General features: G+C 38.8%; 1 protein-coding gene across 2 annotated transcripts; it reads right to left on the bottom strand.

Annotated features, from left to right (window-relative positions):
* Positions 1 to 1,682: 1,682 nt before the first annotated feature.
* On the bottom strand, positions 1,683 to 18,340 carry DHRS7 (dehydrogenase/reductase 7). 2 transcript variants are annotated; one of them, XM_033109181.1, is made up of 7 exons: positions 18,230 to 18,340; positions 11,827 to 11,979; positions 9,769 to 9,875; positions 9,006 to 9,245; positions 6,553 to 6,675; positions 5,100 to 5,315; positions 1,683 to 2,214 (listed from the first exon to the last, which is right to left on the bottom strand). In XM_033109181.1, the coding sequence occupies exons 1-7, from the start codon at positions 18,258 to 18,260 to the stop codon at positions 2,167 to 2,169; spliced, it is 918 nt and encodes a 305-aa protein (XP_032965072.1). In that variant the 5' UTR covers positions 18,261 to 18,340; the 3' UTR covers positions 1,683 to 2,166. The 2 variants fall into 2 exon arrangements, with proteins under 2 accessions (XP_032965072.1, XP_032965071.1); XM_033109180.1 differs by lacking the exon at positions 18,230 to 18,340 and adding an exon at positions 17,808 to 18,067.
* Positions 18,341 to 24,849: the final 6,509 nt, after the last annotated feature.

Genomic DNA, 24,849 nt, shown 5'->3' with positions numbered 1-24,849 from the left:
CTAGGATGTTCATTGAATCTGCCTCTGAATAACTGACTGACTGAGGTCTCATGTGACTTACTGGTGCACCCAGTCTAACCCTGAAGCCATAGCTTCTACCGGGAACTCATCTCCCAACTCACCGGCTATCCTCTTGCACAACCCCCTCTACGCCCTCAGCTTCAGCACAGCTAGAATGAACACACCATTTCCTTCCTATTTCAAAGGGCCATTCGAGATAATAATTAGGAAATGAGACGTCAGTGCAAAATAACCACCTTTTAAAGAGTCAATATGTGAACACTTGGTTTCACAGCTCGTGACCATCTTTAACAAAAATCTTCCTTTCCATCTCGGGCTGCTGACAAAAGAGCCTAAAGAGCGAGGGTTTATACACAGATACAGCATGTATTAATTACATACCATAGAAAAACACCATACAGATGAATTTCTAAAAACCATTTTAATGTATATCTCTTCTACCCTTCATTGGCTGCAGTAATTGAGCGAACGGAACTCATTTTTCCTTCATGCCTATACTAGCTAATTTCAGTCTCTGTAAGTTTTCACTCATGACATTCTGGAGGCAAAGAATGCCTGGCTTACATACTCCCAACAAAGCCTAAGCACTGGCAGGCACAATGCCAAGCCCTGGAGATTCAATGACAAGTAAAATTGACCTGGACCCCAATCTCCTGAAGCTGCAGTAGAAATTCCACCCTTTCAAGGCTCAGTGAAAGTCACACCTTTTCCACAGACTTTCTACACGAATCTATCTGCAAATCTCTCCCTTTTCTGAACTATTTACACTTACAGTCTGTATCATACATGCCACATGACATATGTTATTTTGTAGCATTCTAGAATTGTTCCAACAATTTGTCTTTTTTGTTATTACCCCAGGTGCAGTGTGTATTCAATTAATCATAATTTGCACCACTGGTTGTACAGAGCCCTCTCTTATTACATTTTATCCCTATATTACAACCCTATTCTTCTCCCCATAAGCAATCATTATAATACATCTAATGTTTAACTTTTCACTATGTTTTCTTGCAAAACAAGCACTACCTTCTATGCACATAAAATTAAGTGTATATAGACAGAATTGTTATAGTTTATTTACTTAACTCATCACCATGCTTCTAAGACATATCCATGTTGTTGTGTATGCATGTATGCATTTATTCCATTGATTTTAGACCCCATGGTATATCTCCACCACATATCACCTTCCCCCTTTCCCAAGGATAGCCACCAGGGTGACTTCAACTTCCTCAACAACTATTCCAGTCATTTTATGTATGTCACCTTTATGTATGTATGTCACCTTGGTTATAGCTAAACTGTTAACTGCTTCTAAAGAAGAACCATGTTTTTCTTCTCCTGTTACAACCCCCCTGACAGTAGGAATATTTGTTGATTTTCTGTTGCAGCCAGTGCATGCTATCTACTGTAAGGTGCTAAAGATTAGAGTAAAATTAATTATAATAACTAGAGTAAGGAGCTGCCAATGGAGTCTTCCTGAGCTGAGTTGAATCCTGGTTTTTCCCCTTACTAGCTCTGTGACTTTGAGAAAGAAACACCTACTTGCTCTGGGCATCTCTTTCTTCATCTACAAAGGCGGATAATACCAACTACGTTAGTGTGCTATTATGACGAATAAGTGAATTAACTAATACAAAATACCTCAGTACAACAAATGGCATATAATAGGTCAAATGGCATTTAATAAAGTATGGCTACTATGAGTCCTACCAACTTCTTCAAATTACAGTCGTTTGTGCCTGTCAATTCTTCTAAGAGAGTGTAACTGTAAGTACCTTGGAGGCAGAACCCTTTCAGAGTTTTCTTTATATTTGGTCATTACCCAGCACTCTGCTTCGTGTATTATCCCATACATTTATGTTAAATAGATTGCTGTAGTTCTTTGGTTAGCAGTCTGCTGATCTAGATTTTAAGCATAAAAGCTAGACTATGTTAAAATGGTCTTTTATCCAAGAATGCAGTATGTTATTACTATCTTTATTGCAAGACTCATGGCAACCTTTTATTAATGGCATGCTGAAAGGAAAGTTGTATCTATTAAGAAGTAAAATCACAAGTTAGTCTTCAGTGTATAAGAAGATGGCTGTTTTCATGTTTTCCATTTATCCCTCCAGCGGCTTGAAAAAGGCAAGTACTCCTTCAGTCATGTTTTGTCTTCCAGGTTTTAAAATAAGAAGAATCTGCATCCTGTAACACAGTGACAGTGACAAGAGTCAGTCCCTCCTTGTATTTACTCCAATTTTTGACAAGTAATTCCTTCTCTTTTGAGGAGCTATATCATTATGATTCACTGTTGAGAATCCTTACAAAACCTGAACAAATGCTTAAATTAGAATAAAAGTCATAGCTAAAATTCTAGATCTACACAAAAATACCTTTAATGGGCTTAGTTAGCATCATTATCTCCTCCATTACTGGTTAGGCATCTACTCATGTCATTTTGTAATTGCTGAAATCTCGTATTATTACTCTTCAAAGCAGCATATCATACCTACACTGACTTGCCTTAATAATTACAAAGAATCAGAGTATTTAGAATAGAAATATTTGACAGATAACTCAAATGGCTTGTGAACTTTTAATATATTGTTTAAAATGTAAAACAGGGCAACGCGATATCCTTCAGATGTGATATTTCATTTGGGAAGTAGGCGTTTACTACTTCCAAGAATTTGCACTAAGACAAAAATTACAACACAAAATTCAGTGCAGCTACATATTGTTCTTGATCCCTAAAAATAATAAAAGATACATCAAAACAAAGTTTTGTTTGATGTCAAACAGACATACTGTTCCTAGCCTAAAGGACAGAAACAAATTCAAGTCTTACCACCAAGTACATTCAGTTTGGGATAAGCTAATTTGGCATTCTCTCAGCTTAGATACCCATAAACAAATTGCAATAAAGAGATGGATATATAAAATAAAAAAATGATATGGAAGAAAGAAGCAGCGAGGAGAGAATTTAGTAAAAAAAAAATATTTTTTAGGGTTTCTGTGATTTTGTGTAAAGAATGAGGTGGTATATCTCAGAAATGGTACTGGCAAATGAAAGGATACGTAGTTTATCAGAACAAAAAATAAAATGATTAAGACCACGTAATAAGCAATATATTAAAGATGGAGGTAGGAAGAGAAAGGGCATTTTTAGCAAAGGTTGGATGTAATCAAATGCTAGATTTACTGTATAATGCTTATATTTTACAGTTAGGTATTCTGTAAACAAAACAAATTAACTTTCTTATGGACATTCCTGAAAGAACAACTGCTATAGTGGGACTGAAACTCTAGCCCCTGATCCTTCTTTCGCCACTGAAACAATTATTTTGAAAATGTATTTTCTCCCTGCTCTATCATTTAACTCTGATCTTTACTACCTATTAGTTCAGTATCCTGCTACCATCAAAAGGAAAGCATTACCAGCTAATCATTAATAACCATAACATTCAAAGGTATGTTTTAAGAGTTTTCCAATATACTAACTCATTCTATTCCCAGAACAATTCTATTAATAGGGTAGAGCTGGGATTTCAACCTATGTAGTCTGGCACCAGGATGCTGTGTCATCTCTCATAAAGGTGGCCTTTCCCTCTCAACTCTTATCCATCACTGGACACAATACCACTACGGTGTTTCCCCGAAAATAAGACCTAGCAGTATCATCAACTCTAATGCGTCTTTTGGAGCAAAAATTAATATAAGACCCGGTCTTATTTTACTATAAGACCCGGTCTTATATAACATAATAATATTAATTTTTGCTCCAAAAGACGCATTAGAGCTGATGGTCTGGCTAGGTCTTATTTTCGGGGAAACACGGTATATCAGCTGTATTCCAAATTTAAAACTCAGATGTAATCTTTGATGAAACTCTACCTTTAGAACCACCCCACACTACCAAGCCCTAACATTACCGAAACATTTATAAATGACCTGGCCCAAAACTGCTCCACAGTACAAGTTGGTAGAAAATGTATAGCCCCCCACCTTCATGATTTTTCAAGTTCTGGACAGGTTGGTGCATCATGGAAGTTTTATAACCTTTAAGTCTCTTTAAGCATTTTGTTTTGTTTTGTTTTTTGTTTTTGTCACTAATTCATTTTTACTGTCCTGCAAAAAGCTGGAGCAAATTAAACATCTAACAATTAATTAATGGATTGCTTAAATAGTGGTAGGTTATATGCATGTAATGATACATATGGTATGATCCCATTTTGTAATTCTCTTTGTATATCAAGCCCTACTAACTTATTTTTAAAAGAAGGTAGTAATCATTGAAAGATATACTTCAACAATGAAAACCATCTACAGAAATAACCTTTCTTTGCATAATCATGTCTATAATTTTTGGCTTAACTCATTGTATTTCCTTGCTGTTTATACATTAAACTCTTTCGATGGTCACAATTTTCTCTAAAGCAGTTCATAATATTCCTTGCTTTTCTATAAGAATGAGTGATCAAAGGATGAGTGACCAGTATATTTTCTTAGACATGGATATAGGCACATCTCAGATATGCTGAGCACTTCTGGAACGAGTCAAAAGAACCAGCAGTGAGAGTGCATCTGTTTTAAAAGCATAGTTAAGTGCTCCAACAGAGGTAAGCATGGGGCTGAGGTTCAAAGTGTCCTGGGGAGAAATTAGACGGGAGGTCAGGTATCGACTCAAGGAGGTGACACCAGAGCTGAGACTTGTAGGATGAGTAGGAGTTTGTGAAGAGAAAGAGCATTTGGCACATACATTGGTCGAACAGTAAATTGAAGAAAAAATGCCAACCTTTGATTTGTTTTTACCTTGTAGAAAATTTCTCTCTCCAAGACCAGTAGTAATTTATAGTAAACCAACAGATATGGTTGGGGGATAGAGTCATTTTTACATCTTTTGTATTTATATGGTGAGGTTGGTGGAAGGTTAGTAAGAAAAGTTTTTAAGCATTAGAAACTTTTATACATTCCTACAAGGTTGATATGTATTAAGAAATATATAAAACCAAAGTCAAAATTAAACTGCTATTTAATTAAAGAGAGGTAACTGCTGTTCTCCCCCAAAAAAATGTATAAGTCGTTCTTACCAGACCTTTCTTAAAGTTCTCAATCCTTTTCTTCCCTAACTTATTCGTGATCCACCAGGCCCAGGTTGGCATATATTGCCACAAATATACCATTAACAAAAAAGGTTGTTCCGCGATCCAAACTTCTTTCAAATCATTGGCCATGCTGATTAACATCAGCCGCACACAGCGACTGGTTGTCATCTTGTGGGACTGGTCTCCATCACTACCTAGAGTCTAAGAAATTTTTTAAAAATTAAGAGAATGCTGAGTATTTATCCAAGGTATTTCACAGACCTTTTAAGCTAGAAAGGACCCAGAAGTCATCTAGCTGAGTGACTCCTTTAATGTGACTTCATGCCCCTTAGGGGAATGCCCCATAGGTACTAGTGGGTGTCTATAAGCTATTTGTAATATGTCAAAAAGCCTAACAGGAATCATACACTTACCAGATAAAATTGTACAGGCTAAGTAAAAGATGGAAGTTCTTTGCTTTTAATTAGAATTATATCTTAATATCCTTAATGATAATTATATATCACTTTAGTAATCAAAAATTTTAAACAAATTATTAATCCATTTAACAAATGAAATTCTATAAAATATAGAGTCCATGGAGGTGAAATGGAGGAAAAAGATAAAAGTGGTTTTTTGGTAGGGAACAAATCTGGTACTGCAAATCTAGGTAACCCACTACCATTCTATAAATAAATAAACTGAGGCCAAGAAAAGTAGTAACTCATCATCTGTGCTCACACAGATCATTATAATAATGAGGTCTACATCCCAAGACCCTTGATTCCTATAATTGGGTGCTTATTCTATTTTACCTCAGAGCCTCCACAAAAAATGTGAAAACTACAAATTATGAATATATCTGTGAACATTTACATAGAAGCATATACAGATTTATGTCTCGGTAGAAATAAATCTTAATGGAGAAGAAGGAAAATTTCATGGTCTTTGGAAGGATTTTGTATTGAGTGATACTGGAATCTTCATGAGATATTTGCTATTCATTTGATAAATTAGTACTATGTGTAATGTGTGAGCTGAGAAAGTATAGGCTTGGGGGAGGCTAACCTGAAATTATCACATTTCAACGAGGCTTTTTCTAAGCTCTTTCACCATACTTCCTCTTTAAAAGCCCGGTAAGATTTAATGTACTAAAATTTAGCCACACAAAAGCTTTCAATATTGCTATAATTTGTGAATTGATAGAAACTGGGTTTTTAAAATCACATAATAGATTACTTATAAGCAATATCTTAGCAATTTCTTTAGCCTTTATTAAAACTGGCTGCCAACCCTAACAATTTTCCTAATGCCATGAGTTAAGTTTTATAAATAAGTCATAAGCAATTCTAATTATCACAATTCAACAAGGCTTTTCTAAGCTGAGACAGAGTGATACAACAACATCAATATATAACTACGAAAGCATTCAAATTATACCCCAACTAGAAAATTTTACCTTTGTGACTTCTGTAGTTAGAGCATTCTTCACAATATTTGACTGTACGGGTCCTGGGCAAACGTTAGAAATTACTATACCTGGGTATGAGGTAAGTTCAGTTCGGAGGCCATTAAAAAAACCCTAACAGGCACAGATGAAAAAATTAATTAATTAATTAATTAATTTAATACGGACATATTAGCATGAAATTACTTCAACTTTTCATGAAGAACAATAGCAGCATGTTATCAAAATATGTTCTGAAATGCCCAAGTAAAGGACAGGAAATGTAATCGTGCAAGCTTATTAGACATTTTTAACCGTAAAACTGGAGGCATCTAGAACAGGCATTCTTAGCTCTTTCCGGGTATGAATGAGTCACCCGTGGTGACTCATGCCATCAGTGATTTTTCACAGCAGGCAAGCACTGAATAGGTGAAAAACTACCCCTGGAGATCCTGCTACACCCTCCTTACACCAACCCCCCATGCCTCACTCCAAAAGGGGTGCATGTTCTCCACTGTGAGTCACTCAGGTTTGGTTTCTTTTCATCCCTCTAAGTGGTCTGAAGTGCCCATGTTGGGGCAAGAGGGAGTGAGAGGGGATAAGTACTTAACAGAAACTCTCATCAAGGAAGAATTCAACAATTTCTATTTTATTACTATTTTAACAGACAATTAGTTGCAGCCAACATCCACCTGTTCTGGGTAGTAAGACCCTCTAGACTTAAAGATAGGCTGTTTCTAAACCAAATAGGGAGTAAACATCTGCTTACCCTCATCTATGTTTCTAAATTAGAACATGTTTCAAGACTACATTGTTACAAGCTGAGTTAACTACTGTAAAGCCTAAACAGCTAACCCAGGGTACATTCATTTCTGATCCCAAAACATGAAATAATTACCAGTCCTTAATGCTAACCCCTATTAAACACAGGGCCTACGAGGGTCCCTGCTGTCAGAGACTAATCCAGTGCCTGACTCAGACTGACAGGAAAAAAGGCTTCTTAAATGAATGAACTCCCATACCCTTAACCTGCTGCCCCCTCTTTAGCAAAAGAGGAGAAAGGCAGCATTAGAGCCAACACATCAGACACCAAAACCTCTCCTTGTTTGAAATCAAATCTAGTACAACGTGTGAACTCTTCAATGATAAACAAGCTCACTCTATAGCTTACCGGGAATCGGGGAAGGAAATGTGCTCTTCCAAAAGAGCTTCCTGGTCTCAGGGCTCAGCTACTGGTATAACTAACTAGAGTCTCCACCTACCACATTGTATCAGAGGATCAAATCCAGTAATAAAAGAATGAGTCTTGGAGGGCGGGCCAGACAACTCATATCGTGTTTGACAGAAAGCATCCTGCATGTTTTAGGAGATAGTTGGTGCCAAACAGATAGGATAGCCTCCTTCCTTCATCTACCAGCCTGAGACTTGCCCAATTGCTCTGCAAGAAGTGACTGGTACCCTATCACCGAAGATGGGGACACCAGCATAGCATTCCATTTCATCACTCTGCAACTGTCTGCTTTTCACAGCAGAAAGAGAATGTCCTAAGGAACCAAAGCTTCATATTTTCATGACACTAATGATTTTTCAGCTATTGTATTTCCTTATTCCGACAGTGAAACATTCTATGTAAACTGACCTTCAACTGAATTAATTATAAATTATGTTTCTCCTTGAATCATTCTCTTCCGCTTGGCCTTATGATTTAATTTGTTCCATGTTATAGCTTAATTACATTCTTCATATCCACTCTTAAGCCAACATTAAAAATTCATTCATTTCTAATACTCACATCTCAAAAGTTAAACAAGCCAAGTAAAGCTTTTCTCCTAGCCTCTGCCTTGACCAAATTTTCTTCTTCCAATGAATCCAGCGTAAATAGAGTCAAAGCTAGTCCTGGTAGGGACATAAAGCCCAGGGCTAAACATCCAGTGGTCAGTTCCTATTTCTGACATGCCTTTATATTTAGGATAGGTAAAATAAACCCCACCTACTAGGGGGGAGGAAAGAGAAATCACAGAAATGGGGAGGAAAACTACATCCTGAAGTACGTGTAGAAGAAATGAGGAGTAGACCCCAAACTTGCCACGAAGATGTGGCAAGAAGATGTGTTAAATTCCTATTTTAAGAAATGAGAAGATGTAGAGAGCCATGTTGACTAGACGATACACTTCTTGAAGGCAAGGACCTATCTTGTCATCTTTATACCCCCAGGATCTGTTGCAGCACATGGCATTAGTGTAGGTGCTCAATACGTGTCTGTTGAACTAGGAAGAGGCATGTGACACTCAAGTCAGTCTTTTTCAGTATCTTCTAGGGGTGTCCTCTGCCACAGGTTTCCTTGGGTCTCTCTTTCTGTCTCTCCACATCACTGCCCAGTTCCAATGACTGCTTTCAGTGATGTGGCCATAGCCCCCATATACATTTAGGTCAGTTCTAACAAAGTTGAGTTTGAGCAGCCTTACCCGAAGAGCATGTTTGCTGGCACAATACCCACTAGACAGGGGCGCGGCTATGATTCCCAGGAGGCTGTTCACAGTCACAATCTTCCCTTGCTTCCTCTCGATCATGTGAGGCAGAACACACTTTGTCAAGGACACTGTCCCTAAGTAGTTCAGCTCTATCAGCTCCTTGTAGACGTCTAGGTTGGTTTCCACACACAAAGAACGCTGGGATTTTCCACCATTGTTAACCAGAATGTCGATCTAGTTAAACAAAATTAGAAAAGGGGCGCTTTGGGGATGACCTGTAGGTGGGTGGAGGGAATGAATCCCCTGGGATGGTTGCTTATATTGTTAACTTGAAGAAACACTGGAATAGAATGGTGTAATTCCAGGAGTCAGCAATAAAAAGATAAAATAAAAACCAGAATTCACCTACAGAATTAAATTCCTATTTTAAGTGACTAAGTAATAACTGTCATAAAAATAAAAGGCACAATGAATTTTTAGCTGCTTTTGTTCTACACGGAGGAGTTAGTACTTGTTAAGGTCTGAAAAGTACTAATTACACAAAGACTCAAGAGATTAAGAGGCCCAACTCATGGGCCTTGATATCGCTCACGGCAGGAAGCCATCTGCCTACTGCACCACAGATGGAAATCTCTCTAGCAGCTACTGCAAAGCAAGACTTACCAATTCAATGTAAAATAATATTGAATGTCGACTGTAACCGAAAATAAATAATTTCTTAAAAAAAAAAAAGACATCAATTCAAAATGCTACTTACTTTACCAAACTCCTGGAGAACCACTTTGGTAGCCGCTTCATGGGAACTTATGTCAGTCAGGTCGAGAGGCAACACAAGTATATCTTTTCCTTTTAAATTGCTATTTTCTAAATAAAGACACTTAAAAATTAGTGTGGAAGTCATGCAATAGTTCAATCAAGCTCCTGGCTACTTGCATGAAGTTTAATACCCACTCTACAACCAGACTTAGTAACAAACTCATTTCTGGGTGGCCCTGTAGAAGAACTTCTCTCAGTGACCAAGAAGAGGACTGGTGGTAATATGGCAACATCTTATCAGACAGAAAGCTGGCCAGCTACACAGGAAGTAAAACGGCTCTCTTTAACTTGTACATAAATAGTCTAACACGGGAACAGATTCTGGAAGAAATCAAAATTACACTACATGCTAGGAAAAGCAAAAATGTTAGAGCAATTTCTTTAGAAGTCCAGAGGTACATTTGTTTCATGGTGGGTTCATAAAGCTTAGTTGCTCCTTTACACAAATCAAAAAGCAAAAACAATTTATGCTTAAAATTAGCAAGAAGCTCAGAGCCCTCCAGTGACATGACACATAGAAGTTTCCTTCCAGAGACTAAGGATTCCAGGAGGCAAACCAGTTGAAGGACATAATTCTGAAATTCCCAACCAAGAAACATGGTGAACTACCGTGCTTCCTTGAAAATAGGACCCAGCCGGACCAGCAGCTCTAATGTGTCTTTGAGAGCAAAAATTAATATAAGACCCGGTATTATATTATATTACATTATATTATATTATACCCGGTCTTATATTAAGATCAAGTCTTATTATTATTTTTTGCTCCAAAAGACACATTAGAGCTGATGGTCCGGCTAGGTCTTATTTTCGGGGAAACACGGTATCTCTAATGGCCCTTTGTATTTCTATTGCTATTCATCAAAAAAAAAAATTTTGTTTTTGAAACTAATTTTCTTGGACTCTAACCTTGAAATACAACAAGTAATGCCAATAAGAAAAACAAGCAAGTAAAGAAAATATAAGGGGTACAAAGGCTTCCTGGGCAAAGGAGTAAATTGTAAAACATTAACTGTTTTAAAAGAAATAGAAAAATTTGCACTAGTGACCTGACAGACAAAAGGAAACAATCAGGCTCACTCCAACTAAGAAATGCTGATACGGTCCATCTCTGCCAGCGCAGGACCTGCAAGTCTCAACAGTAGAAGAGCAACGGCCATAAGAAGCAGCGCAGAGCAGAAACACAAAGGGCCTTTAAAAGCAATATGGTGGCTCTGGCAACTAACTCATTTCCGGGTGGTTAGTTCCATCAGCACAGTGAAAGAAAGATTTGTAAAGAATGACAGGTAGATGACAAAAAACCAAAAAAAACACGATCTGCTGGAAAATTCAAAATTATCTCAGTTTAGATACTAAATGTCCCATGAGAAATAATAACTTTATTACTTGAGGCTGCTTGAAATGTGAACATAACTACACTAAAACCCAAACAAACAAACAAACAAAAATTAACATTGTTGCCCTATATATGAACATGAAAAATATTATCTCAAGTTGCATTTTTTTAAACTTAATTCCCTGTTCTTTCATCCTTTATAACAAAAATCTTACACCATCCCATATGACTTTAATATTTGACATTTTGGCAAAATAAACCATGATTTTTTTTCTAATTAAACTTCTATTGCTACATACATGTGTGTCATATATAAGAACCAACATATTTTTTCTCTAAGATAAAAATAGAAGGCATACGGTTACTAAAAATCCACCAGCATTTGAGAGAATTGGTGGTCACTCCCTAATTCCAAGACTCAATACAAAAAAAAATAAAAATAAAAGTAGAAAGGCAGCAGGAAAAAGGAAGAAAAAGGCAAAGGCAGCTAAATAAGACATGACAAAAGCAAGAGGCTTTGGGTCAAAGCACGACGAACATTTGAAACCAGAGCGTACTGCCCAGGAAAATCCCTCTCTTATCACTGAAATTTCCCAAACTCTTACCACTGAGTTTGGATTCTGATTTATTTCTAGAAAGCACTGCTGCTGTTTTAGATTTACTTACCAAGGCATCTTCTTTTCACCCTTTCCAGCTCTTGGACTCTTCTGGCTGAGAGCACAAGAGAAACTCCTAGTTTGGACAGCTGGTAAACCAGCTCCTCACCTATCCCACTGGATGCGCCAGTCACCCACACCACCATGTCAGTCAGCTCCCATTCTATTGAGAAAAGAGGAGAGTTGAGGGAAGAAAATAAACTAGGAACTATACCCGTAATCAAAGATTATCAAAAAAAAAAAAAGGTTTTTTTAAACAATACCCCTAAATATGAAGACATAATGTGTGGAGCTTAAAAATTTAAATATCCTATGTTTATGGCCTTGATTGTGGTGATGGTCTCACAGGTGTATACTTAGCCCCAAAATCATCAAGTTGTATGTATTAATTATGTGCAGTTTTTTGTATAATTATACTTCAACAAAGTGATTTTTTTATTTTAATTAAATACCCTAAGAAAACAAATTTGACCCAATTAAAAAAAAAAAGCATGGCTACAAATCATATAAGTAACAGCTATCAACCCATTATTTTGTGGATCTATCCCAGACTCGTGGATGCGTTTTCCAAACTTTACTTCAAGATAAGCCTTATAACGCCATAGTCTGACGTCAAGCCTCTACTTATCTATGTATCTGATCGAGGAAAGTAAGGCTAAGTAGATAGAAAGTCTACCTGGACTCACTATCTCTTTCCTTCTCCACAAAATGAGGGATTCAGATAAAATGATCACTAAAAGGTCCCATCCAGTTTTAATTCCAGTATTCTAATTTCTTGCAAAGGAGGTACTGATGATGAAATTGAATATACTAAGTTTTACTCTATGGTATCGTGGAACCATCATGAACTTTTAAAGTCATGTTCTCCCTATCTGTCAATCATATCTGATGCCCATCAACTAAAGGTCACTTTGTAAAAGTGCTCTCCAAGGGCTTGCGCTTTCATCTTAGGAGAATCTAGTAGTTTACCCAAGAGGAAATGCATACGACAGCGAGATGAAATGTTGTACTCTGCTTGCCCAATTACATTCTTGTTAACGATCATAAAAATGTTACAGTAATAAAGTCATAAGAGTGGTTTATTTACCTTTTGAACAATTAAAAACTTATTTGCACTGCAGGAAATGATAGGTCTATCTGAATTCATAGACTCACTGTGGTGCAATATTCTTGGGTGCCTTATTTATTAAACTATTTATCAAAAATAGCAAACAAGGTATCACTTAACATACACAATTCTGGTTTTTCATCAGAAAAATTAAAAATAGGAAACTAATTGACTGTTTTAGTCAAGCAATGCTAAGACCTCTGTCAGGTTGACAGTATGAGCTCTAGAGACTGCTCGGGTGCAACTCCCAGCTCCATCACACACAGCAGCGAGATGCTGTGAGAACGTGGGGCCTTAATTTTCCACAACTGGAAAGTGGGATTAATAATAAAACCTTCTCTGTAGAATTGTTGAGAGAAACGACTTAAAACAGGTAAAATTCTGAGCAGTGTCTGACACATACACATGCTAATAAAACAGCAACTGTAATCATTGCTAAAATTGTTTAACAAGTGGATTTTTTTGGCAGCAAAACATAGAATATTCACGCAATAACGTGTGTTACAATTTCTCCAGCCAGAGGCAATAGAGTTACTAACTATAAATGTAACTTTCTATGTACTTAAACACATTACCTCATTAAAACCCTCACCTCATTAAAACCCTCACAAGAACCTTATGAAATAAAAATTATCTCAATTTTATAAAAAAAGAAACTGAGGTTTGCAGATATTAATTTACCCCACTAGACTGTAAGCACCCTGAAGGCTGGGATCCTGGAGTCCTCGGTACCTTGCACACTGGAAAACAGATGGGACTCCATAAATAACTGCTGAGTAAATACTCATGAACCCTAGCAGAGCTGGGATATGTACCCAGGTGTACCTAGCTCCAAGGGCCACAATCTGACCACTAGCTTATGGCACTCACATTTTAGGATGATCAATATTTTAAAACTGGACTGTTTCTTAGCCATTCAAGAAAATGTAACTTGTCCACAGGAAAGAGGTTTCATGTAAATATCTGCACTAAGGATAGAAACATCCCAAATACTCTGTCTAGGGTACAATGCTTTCCTAGGATATGATATGTTTTCATGGAAAGGTGCAATCGAGCCACCTTCCTGAAGGATTTTCTCAGGAATAGCAGAATGCATATTCAAACAGTCATTTATTTACTCATCAACTAGTCATTGTTGCAAAGTTCTGCAATACTCAGGCTCTAGGGTAAATATTGTTTGTTACTATTTACTAACTAGCACAGAGTTAACAAAGATTTCACTTTTACCCAAATATGCAGGTATCATTTAAATCCAATGATGAAAATCCCCAGGCTCACGTTTACCTTAGGACACCTGCGGTTCTGGCAACTTTCTTCCCTCCCTGGAGAAGAAAACTTTTTTATTTAGCACCAACTTTTGTTTACCAATTCTACATAATCTGGCATGCACAGTAGCCTCCCCTAAAGAGCCTCTGAAAGCAGATTCTCAGAGTTGGAAGTAAACATATTCAATACTCAACCCAGTGTGAGAATTCTTTCCTCAGGCTGTTGAGTAGTCTCTCAGAGGATGAGGAAGCTAGCCCCTACTTTTTGGACCATTCTAACCATTCAAGGGTTCAAGGATTCTTTCTTATACTGATGTGACAGACCTTTAACTTCTACCAACCAGCCGCAGTTGGCAGCAGTTCTGCCTTGTGGCATCAGAAAGAATAAATCAAGACTGTCTTGCATGTGACAATCCCTCATTTATTTGAAGACAGCTGTTATGTCCTCCCTAAGTCAGCTTCTGTCTTGCTTCTCTAAATAAACACCTCCAATGTCCACTACCTTCTCTCAGATGACATGGCATCAGGTTTCCTCACCCTTCTGCACACACCCTTCTGCACAAGCTGTAACTGGTTAATGTCCCTAAAGAAGGGAGCTGCCCAGAACAGTACACAGGACTTCCACGGGGTCTGGACAATTCAGAGCAGAGTGAGGTGACTCAGTTGCTTCCCTTGTCCCCCAGAAGACAACCTCTGTGAGGGCCTGGACAGTGGCTGACCCGGTCACTGCTGTGTCCCCAGCGCCCAGCACAGAGGCTAACAGATGCACGCAGGTTATAGAAGACATCTGTTGTTGTTTGCAGTTTGTTGCTTCAGACACTAAACATCTCCCAGGCTTACCTAATTTTTTCTGGCAGTCACTTCACAGTTGATTCATATTGAAGTAACTGTCAACTAAAACCTGAGTTTTCCTCACATATGCTGTTGTTGAGACGTTTCCTGCTCTGGACTTGTGCCATAGATTTCTTTTCTGGATCAAAGTGCAATATCTAAAATTAGTCACCCTTAAATGTCATCATGTAAGATATATGCTTGGAAATGCAGAGAATTTCTCTAGAAGGACACATAAAATGTGGGAAATGGTGGTTGCCTCCAGGGAGGCATGCTGGAGAGCTGAGAGACAAGGGTGGGAAACAGCTTTACTTTCCACTGTATATCCTTTTCTGTTTTTAATTTTCTATTATGTGAGGATGTTGCCTATTTTTAAAAGTGACAAAACATAATAAACCTAGAGAGAAGATAAGGAGGGTTAAATTATTTTTCACCTTGATAGAGTTTGCCCACCTTTCCAGTCTGAGCTGTTTTGGGTACCTGAGTTTATCTCTTTGTTCCTTTAACTTTTTTCATTATCCCCAGGAGTCCTTTTAGTCATTTTCTCCCTAACAACTCTCCCATGAAATTTTATTTCCACAGATATACTGTGTATCTGTTTATGTACTGCACATAATAAATCTGTGTTTTATACATAAAGAGTTCTATAAAGTTTACTCTTCAGTCAATGCAGGTTTAAGAATGGCTAAATTTAAAAATTAAGTTAAAAGTTAAATTAAAAATTAAAAGCTATTAACACTTAACTTTATAACTGTATTTACTGAATAACTTTCAATGTAATGTATTTACTTAGATAAATGGTAATGTATCAAATAACATATGCAAATTAGCAAATTATATAACTATATAATAATAGCAATGTAATTAAATGTATTTAAAAATTCTTCAAAATTTGATTTTTCCAGCAAAATGAAAAGCTTGGAAAAAATTAAATAAATATCTTAAAATCTGTTGAGTCACCTTAACTTTTAACTTTTGCTTGGTATGTGAAAATAATTTAACTAGGTGCTAGATATTGTCAACATTTTTCTTTTTCAGCACCTGACATAATTAATGGAACTAAATTTTTATAGAACTAAATAATAAAATATAAACTATTCTCATGTAATTCTCAAAGTCCAAGTTAACACAAAAGCACTGGGGATAAATCACAAACATCCATAAAGCAGCCAGAAGGCACGTGCATTCCATCTGTTGAGATGCAACAAATGATCAAGAGACAGTCAGTCAATCACAGCCACCTACATTTGCCATAGTTTTGTAGCACTGACCTTGTAAATGTGTAGTGTATTTTCCATGAATTCAACAATGTCAGTGTTGCACATGTTATATCCCCTCCCCCCAAAAATAAATCCAACAAAAGAAATGAAATACTAAGGAATAAGATTTTGTCGGGTGGGGTTGAGCTTTGGAGAAACACAAAACACTATACCATCTAAGTTTTTTGTTGTTGTTTGTTTTGTTCCGGTCCCAAGAACCAATTTGCATCCCCATGAAAGCGATACCACTCCCCTTCCCTCCTGGCCCATTTTGAAAGCATACTACTACTTAGCTATCACTTCCAAGCAAACCTCCTGACATGAGTCTTTTCATACAGGAGACTTGGTCCAGGGAAACCCCACTTTTCCCAGCCCTTATGAATCCAAAGCCTAGAGTGCGAAGGTCTTTATATTTCTCTGAATATTAGTTTTCCTACCTGGAAGAAAAGATTAATACAGCCTACTTTGTAAGAGTCGTTGTAAAGGCCAAAAGTCAAGTGTGTAAAGGGCCAAGCACACCTTAGTACATAGAATGTTTTTAGTAAACGACCATCAAATAGTAAGTAGAGCACAGATACAAGTAGGATAGGCAGAATACCCCCTTAGTATGCCAATAATGATTTTGTTCCAGGAAAAATGACAATCCAGTTCTTTCTAGGATTATACTGTTGGGTATTCTAATAAGTAAGTAGGTGGATAACTCCAGGTTTTGAGAAAGGGTATTTTAACTGCTCTAAAAAGTCAGTAACCAAAAGAGAATATAAAACCTTTCAAATTCCTTACCAGGCACATTCCATGGGGATAATCACGAATACTTTTCAACAGTTTCAACATGAGAAATAAATGATTATAGAAAGCAGTGCCTGTTCTTTCTGCATCCTGATAAAAGTTTGCCTTGAAGAATAAATGTTTCTAAACTCTTGTTCTAAATTGTTCATTGCTGAAATGTATGTACTTCTCGCTGATCCCTCTACCTATATAAGCATCCCTCACTTTTCCAAGCCAGAGAGCACTGTTTCAAGGCTCCTCAGCGTGGCCCCCCAAAAAATTCTCTTCTTAAATTTACAGAGGTTCGGGTCTTATTTTCCCTTTTAATGTCAAATTTTACTTTTGCAAAAGTCCAGGAGAGTGAGAAGTGAAGGATAAACAACTTCAGGAAGCAGAAAATCCGAGCTCCAGTCCTCAAAAGAAGGCTCCCTTACGAACCCGGGGGGATGCCCGCTACTTCCTTAAATACCATCCTCCGACACTGCGTCAGAATCCCTGGCAGCTCGGTAAGAATTCAGCGTCTTGAGGGACCCCGCCGATTCCGGCACTCTCTTACTTTGGCACCAGGCAAGCCCAGCTGACCAGGACAGAAGACAAACAGGGCAGAACCGCCTCTTCCTCCCCTACCCGTAGCCCCTGGGAAAGGCTCAGCCTTGTCGCGCGGAAGTTCCACGCCACCCAGAGAGATACGGGGGTTGCGGCGACTCGGCCGCAGCGGAGCCCGGCCTCCCACACCGGAGGGGCGGCTGCGGGTCCTCACCTGGGCGTCGCCCCTGCCACTCGGCCCAGAGCAGGGTCAGGTCGCCATCGGCCCGCAGGAAGCGCAACAGCTGCACCACCAACGCGAGCAGCGCGCACAGCGCGAGCAGCGAGAGCAGCAGCTCCCAGCTCATCGCGGTCGCGCGCGCCGGGATCTGCGGGAGGAAGACGGCCCTCGCCCAGCCGCGTAGCAGCAGCGTTCAAGGATCCGCCCGAGCGCCTCCCAAGCCGACCGCGAGCAGCGCCGCCCGGCTCCGCCCCCGCCGGGCACACTGGGCGGGGAGCTCCCCCCGGGCTGCGCGCGTGGGCGTGGGTGTGCCCGCACGTCGCCCATGTGCAGCCGGCCTGGCAACAGCACAAGTGCGGCCTGCATGTGCGCCTAATAAAGGGTTACAGTAGGAACAAAAGGCACGGATGACTTACTTGGTAATAGTCCTCTTGGTACATTCGCCATAGGATTTGTAATAGCAAGAATGAGTCTTTACCAGTTGTTATGAGGGCAAATAGTTTTCAAAGTTCCGGTTCTGTCAACAGAAAGAGCACCAATAGTTAAGCCCACGAACGCGGCCTCCTCATCATCTTTCTTCCTTTCTTTAACTGGGTGAATGGAACAAACGATAAAATGGTTTTTCACCCCATCCAACCCCACACACCGAATTAACCCCGTCTCTGAGTTGAATTGGCCTGGTGTCAACTTAAATTTGGGAGGCATGTTGCAATTGACGCTGTTGTTGGGTAAGAAAGTGCAGCTTCAGCCAAGATTACCCGTGAGCACGCGTGCTAGGAGCATGGACTGGGGACCTGAGCCAACCCAACTGGAGTTTGTAGCTTCACCTTTGGCGATTCTGAGTAAATTATCTCCTTATCTGTACCCACAAAGAATATGCAGGAAGATTTAAATGAGACTATAGATGTGTTGGGCACAGGGGCTCACATACAGTAACCATGTTCATTTTTTTGTAATTATAATTATTAGTATTAATTATCATTAATTATTTATTGTTTCCATTCTTATAATTTCTTAAACTCCAACCCAAAAGGCAGGCGACTTTGTTTATAAACTTTTATATTCTGTATTTATAGAGTTCCCTTTGCGTGTGAAAGCAAAAAAATACTTAAATTGGGATGAATCAGAAATTGCTGTGATATGGTTTTGGATAACCCAAGGAAGCTGGGGCTAGCTAAATTTTATTTCTATTGTTTACCCTAATTACAACTTGGGTAATACTGCTCCAGAGTTGCCCTTATTGACTTGTCACTTTTGCAATCGGGGATTTTATTTTCCTTATGATAAATGACTTTTAAAATAAGGTGATTAAAAATACCACACTGAGTCTCACTACAATGAACAAACTCTATTCAAGAGTTTCCTCTGTGCCTGTTTCCCCTTCTGTAAAATATTTAGTGTCCCAAGCCAGACCATACCATGGATGGGTAAACTGAATTCTCCATCACAAACTCGAGCTGTGGGAAGGGAGAAAGGGGAACAGAGCTGCAAATGGCAATTATGGGAGTGGGAGAAGGGAGAACAGGCCCAGGACTGGGAAAAACTTGCCCAAAGACTATGATCTCTGATCCATCCAACCCTAGGGATTAAGAAGTCTGGGTGAGTTCTGAACATCTAAGTCTCAAAAATATGTTTGTCTTTTAATCTGATGATTTGGTCCAGTATGAATTCTCATTCATTCCAATGTATGTACTTGTTGTAAACTTATATACATACATTTGTGTAAATTAATATGTAAATTTATTAATTTACAAGCTGTGATGGTTAATTTTATGTGTTGACTTGGCTAGGCCATGATACCTAGTTTTTGGTCAAATACCAGTCTAAATGTTGCTGTGAAGGTATTTTTTTTTAGACCTGATTAACATTTAAATTAGTGGACTTTGAGTAAAGCAGATTACCCTCCGTAATGTGGGTGGGTCGAATCCAGTCACCTGAAGGCCTTAAGTAAAAAAAGACAGAGGTCCCACTGAAGAAGGTGGAATTCTGACTCCAGACTACCTTTCAACTCAAGCTGCAACATCAACTCGCCCTTCAGTCTCCAGCCTGCCAGCCTGCCCTGCAAACTTCAGACTTGCCAGTTCCTTAAAATAAACATCAGTGTGTGTGTGTGTGTGTGTGTGTGCGCGCGTGCACATGTGTGTTTGTGTTCTGCTTCTATGGAGAATCTTAATACACAAACTAAATCCTAATAAACTATGAAAACAATAAATTAATATACAAATTTCAACATCAGAAATTTCATTTTGCCTGAATAGAGGCATAATTTTGGAATTCAGTTAATATGTTTAAAGAATCAGTTACTATCATCAGAAAAACAACTATGGTAACTAATATCTTTGCAGTGCAAAATTGTCCTCAATTTGTTCTCTTCACCTGTGAAGAAAATCCAGCTTCAGAATCTGCTGCCTCTGGGGAAGATATTTGTCAAGTTCTTTTCACAAATAGCAGCTGTCAGGATTGCCTCATCCCATTTTGCACAGAATTTATCCCGGAAGTTGGAGCCAAAGTGCTCAAAGCAAACAAAAGACAGACAAACAAATGCAGGACTCTCCTGAAGCCAATGGGTCAATGGGACTTCAGCTTCTCCTGAATCAGTCCACTCATGAGCTGACAGAATTTTAACCATTGAAGTATAATATTCTAATTAAAAAACTGATTCAAACATAAGCTACATTATTTCCTGTATGAACAGGGAAACTTAACCAACTGCCAGGAGACAAGGAGAAAACCACTGTTGCGTTGAGCCCCCCTTCTCTACTTCCCCTTGGAAGGAGCTTTGGCTGCTCCCTCTCCTCAAGTACGGGTATCTTTCCCTGAAGCCAGGGCAGTGCCGAAGAACGTGGGCATCATGCGAGGCCCCGCAAGCCAAAGCAATGGTCCCTCAGTCAGGACGGGGTCCTTTCACAATTAGAGAAAAAAGACTGAAACCATGTACTATATTTCAGCACCCTGCGACAACACACAAACTTACTTTCAGCGGAAGTATCTGTTTTGTCAAACCAAATCCTACTTTGGTGCTAAATCCTCCCGTACCCAAGCCATGGTTCACATCTTAATAGTAAACAACACAATAAAAACAGAGAATGAAATCAAAACACCATGGTGTAATTATACAAAATATTAAGATGCTATTCTTGATGAATTTTCCACCAGAAATGAACTTCAAAACATTGAATTGCCTTTTACTAAACACCTACATGTGTTAGGCATCAACAGCAGCGACTTTCTTATTTTTAAGCATTTAAAAGCAAGGGGGTTTTCAATCCACAAGCCTCATAGGAGCCCAGTTAGAGTGTGCAGAAAGTAGGTCATGGCCGAAAATTATGAACTGTCAAACGGAAAAGGTTCTAGGTGTTGATGCAACAGAACTCCCATCCTCTCTAATTCCTGGAATACCTTGTATGCTCTGATGTCAAAGGCTGCTCCTTGACAGAAGCCAAACATAACTTTAAAACAGTAATGAAAGTGAAAAACATCGTGCCTTCCCTCCTCAATATTTTATTTTCTAGTCTTGTCTACCAAACATTCCTTTCTTTTCATCTTGAAATGTCTTGAAGTATGTTACTTGCAATAATTAAATTTCCTTAAACAGCTCTTCCTTCTCTTTCCAATTCCATTGCGAACCTTCACTCCCCTTCCCCACTCCCATCCTTCACTAGAATACTTTTTCGGAGACATAATCACTGGAGACATAATCACTTCTTCCCTAGTCTCACCTCTTTTACAATTACTTATGATGGGAACTATGTCTCATATTGTTCTCTAAATTATTTTGAAGTTTAATATATTATTGCCCCAATGGAACTTTAAGCTTTTTGAGATAAAGTAGGAAAGCTGATGCTTCTTTTCAAGTCTACAGTACTTAGCTTAGTATTAATATAACAAACAATAAGCCCACATTGAATTGAATCTCCTTTCCTTGAAAGTTAAACCTCTTGAAATTCTCAACTCCAATTGGTATTAGAATGAGAGTTACTAGAATTTAATAACTCGGTCTTCTCAGAGTGTCGCTGAAATGCTTTGAGTAAAGTCCCAATCAAGGCCTTTTGTATACTTGGTAACCTTAGTTTTTAATTCAAGTTGTGAAAGAATGGTACCCCACCTTCCTTCGTTTTAGTAATGGTCACTTTTGATGGTATAGGACCAGGCCTTATCAGGGTAGATCAGCCAGGATGAAAGCAGTTGTGTGTAAGTAAGTTCCATAGTAAAAAACATATATAATAATAAAAAACATATATAATAACATATAAAAAACATATATAAAAATAATTTTAAAAATCCAGATCCTCCCAGGTTGGCAGTGTCTGGTGGGGGGAGGGAAGAAAGACCCTTTGAGTGAATAGAGGGACTGAGGAAGTCAAGGGAGAGAATATTCTCCCTCAAGAACAAGAGGTTCCTCAAAAAAATTAAAAATAGAACTACCATATGATCCACCAATTCCACTTCTAGGTATTTATCCAAAGGAAAAGGAAACAATAACTCAGAAAGATATCTGCACCTCCATATTTATTGCAGCATTATTTACAATACCCAAGACATTGAAGCAACTAAGTATCCATCAATGGATGACTGAATAAAGAAAATGTGGTATATATGTGTACAATGGAATATTATTCAGCCATAAAAAAGAAGGAAATCTTGCCAGTTGCACCAACATGAATAAATCTTGAGGGCATCATGCTAAGTGAAATAAGTTAGACAGAGGAAAACAAATACTGTGCAATCTCACATGTGGAATCTAAAAAGGGCGGGGGGAAACTTGAACTCATAGATACAGAGAACAGATTGGTGATTTCCAGAGGTAGGGGGTGGGGTGTGTGTGAAATGGGTAAAGGTGGCCAAAAGGTACAGACTTTCAGTTATAAAATAAATAAGTCATTGATGTAATGTATAGCATGGTGAATATAGTTAATGATATTGTATTGTGTATTTAAGAGTTTCTAAGAGAGTAGATATTAAAAGTTCTCATCACAAGAAAAAAGTTTATAACTATAAGTGGTGATGGATGTTGGCTTACTGTAGTGATTTCAATATATACAAATATTGAATCATACTATTTCACACCTGAACTAATATAATGTTATATGTCAATTACATCTCAGTTTTAAAAATATGAAGCACTCATCAAAAAAAATGTCTGTCATACCTGATGTATTAAATTAAGAATATGAAGATTACGGTTTTTTGCCTGTTTGTTAATAAATATTTGAGCATATGGCCAAAAGAAGAACGTGCAGATTATTACTTGCTGAATGACAAAGCACAAGCCATCCCTACAGGGTCAGCAGGGAGATCCCTCAGGATCCAAACTCTCACTTTGGAGATGTGAAAACCCCAGGCTTGTTTTGATTGAAACCACAGTTTCAATATACTCACACAAAGGAAATAAAGTCACAGATCCCAGAAGAGGGGCACAGTGAGCTGGGGGAACAGTTATGTGTCCCAGGTCATGAATGAGCAGGAAATAGAGATTAGGGTACAAGCACCTATTACTTATAAGGTGGTTGGGGAAGAGATCAGTAACTTTTTGAGGGTTTGACTCTAAACGGTTATTTTAAAAGGTGCCCTCGGAAAAGCAAAGTGGGAATTTGGGCAGGAATCCCAAGCTCGGGTCCTTATCTAAATGTCCAGACCATGGATCTGAGCAGAACAATATAGTATAAAATGCCTAGGCAGCAATTCAGAATAACTGTTTTCTCATCACAATGTCTCCCATCCATAGTTGGGTGTCCCTGAGGAGGAGATTCAAATGGACCCACAAGGCAGAGTGTCAGCAACACCTACAACTCACTGCCCTAATCTTTTGCCTCTACTCCCACTTGTCCATAACTGATTCCCACAAAATCAATTGTGGAAACCTCACTGTTTCCACCCACCATTACAAGAACATCAAGTTTGGTGTCAAAGTTCCTGTCCCCAAGGTTCCCAGTTTGCAAGATGCAAGACCATCTGTCACTGGTTTCCTGAAGAAGGAAGGAAAGCATCTCCTCCCTACTCGATGCCTTATGTACTGTTCCCTGTGCTCAGTCTCACAAAGTGTAAATCCACTAGATCCTGGGAGGCCCAAACCCTTCTTTCCGTAGGAGCTGCAAACCAGCCCAAGGACCAGTTAGGGACAGCCCCCACCATTGATACCCTGAATCATCTTCCCCAGCACAACTTCCCAACCAAAGTCAATGAAGGGATATTGATGGGGATTGGGCCTGGGAGAGTGGGATGTGGTGTCTACACCACCTTAGTCTAGCTCAGCAGTCAGAAATGTACTTTTTTATCAGTACCTGGGGTGAAACAGCACAGAAACTTAGATATTCAGAGAGCAAAGCTGATAGCTATACTTCTCCTTTGTAACAAAGGCAATTTTGCTGAATTCAGAGCATTCTGGGTAAAACTACCTGTTGTCTGTCAGGGGCTTCCTTTAAAAAAAAAAAAGGAATATTTTTCCAGTCAAGATAGATGGCAGAGTAAATAAATGCTGTACTTGCCTCCTTTCATGACCACATCAAAATTATGACTAAACTACAGAGCAACCATCCCTGAGAATCACCTGAAGTCTAGCTGAAACAAAGTCCTACCTTTAAGGACATACAGAAGAAGCCACCTTGAGACTGGTAGGAGGGGCAGAGACACAGAACAGGCTGGTCCCACACCTGTGTGTGACCATTAAAAACCAGGAGGGATATCTTGGTTGTGGAGGTTCCCACCCCAGAAAAGTGAGGATTCCCAGCCCTCCAACAGGCACCCCAGCCTAGGGTTCCAGTGACAGGGAGAGAAGTCCCCACAACTTCTGGCTGTGAAAACCAGTGGAGATGGTGGCTGGTGAGATTGAGGGCAGCTGCAATCTCAGGAGTTCCTTTTAAAGGGCCCTCCAATGGCCTTACTTGCTCATGGACTCACTTCCTCTGAGCTCCACCCCTGGGGCAGCAGCTCAAAAGGTGACAGAAACATACGGAAAGAAACTGTGTTGTCTAGCTTCAGTATGAAACTGGAGGGGCAGTTTTCCCCCAGACAGAAGTATTGGTAGAATGCATTATTT

Source organism: Rhinolophus ferrumequinum, chromosome 6, assembly GCF_004115265.2.
Source record: "Rhinolophus ferrumequinum isolate MPI-CBG mRhiFer1 chromosome 6, mRhiFer1_v1.p, whole genome shotgun sequence".
Lineage (NCBI taxonomy): Eukaryota > Metazoa > Chordata > Mammalia > Chiroptera > Rhinolophidae > Rhinolophus > Rhinolophus ferrumequinum.
This window is presented reverse-complemented; position numbering and strand designations above follow the sequence as displayed.

Excerpts from the sequence above, each read along its gene's own strand:
- DHRS7 (XM_033109180.1), bottom strand. The coding sequence starts at position 17,940 with ATGAGCTGGGAGCTGCTGCTCTCGCTGCTCGCGCTGTGCGCGCTGCTC. Across the intron at positions 9,246-9,768 it reads TTCTCCAGGAGTTTGGTAAA|ATCGACATTCTGGTTAACAA; the intron begins GTAAGTAGCATT and ends TTGTTTAACTAG. Across the intron at positions 2,215-5,099 it reads AGAACTTTAAGAAAGGTCTG|GATGCAGATTCTTCTTATTT; the intron begins GTAAGAACGACT and ends ACTGTGTTACAG.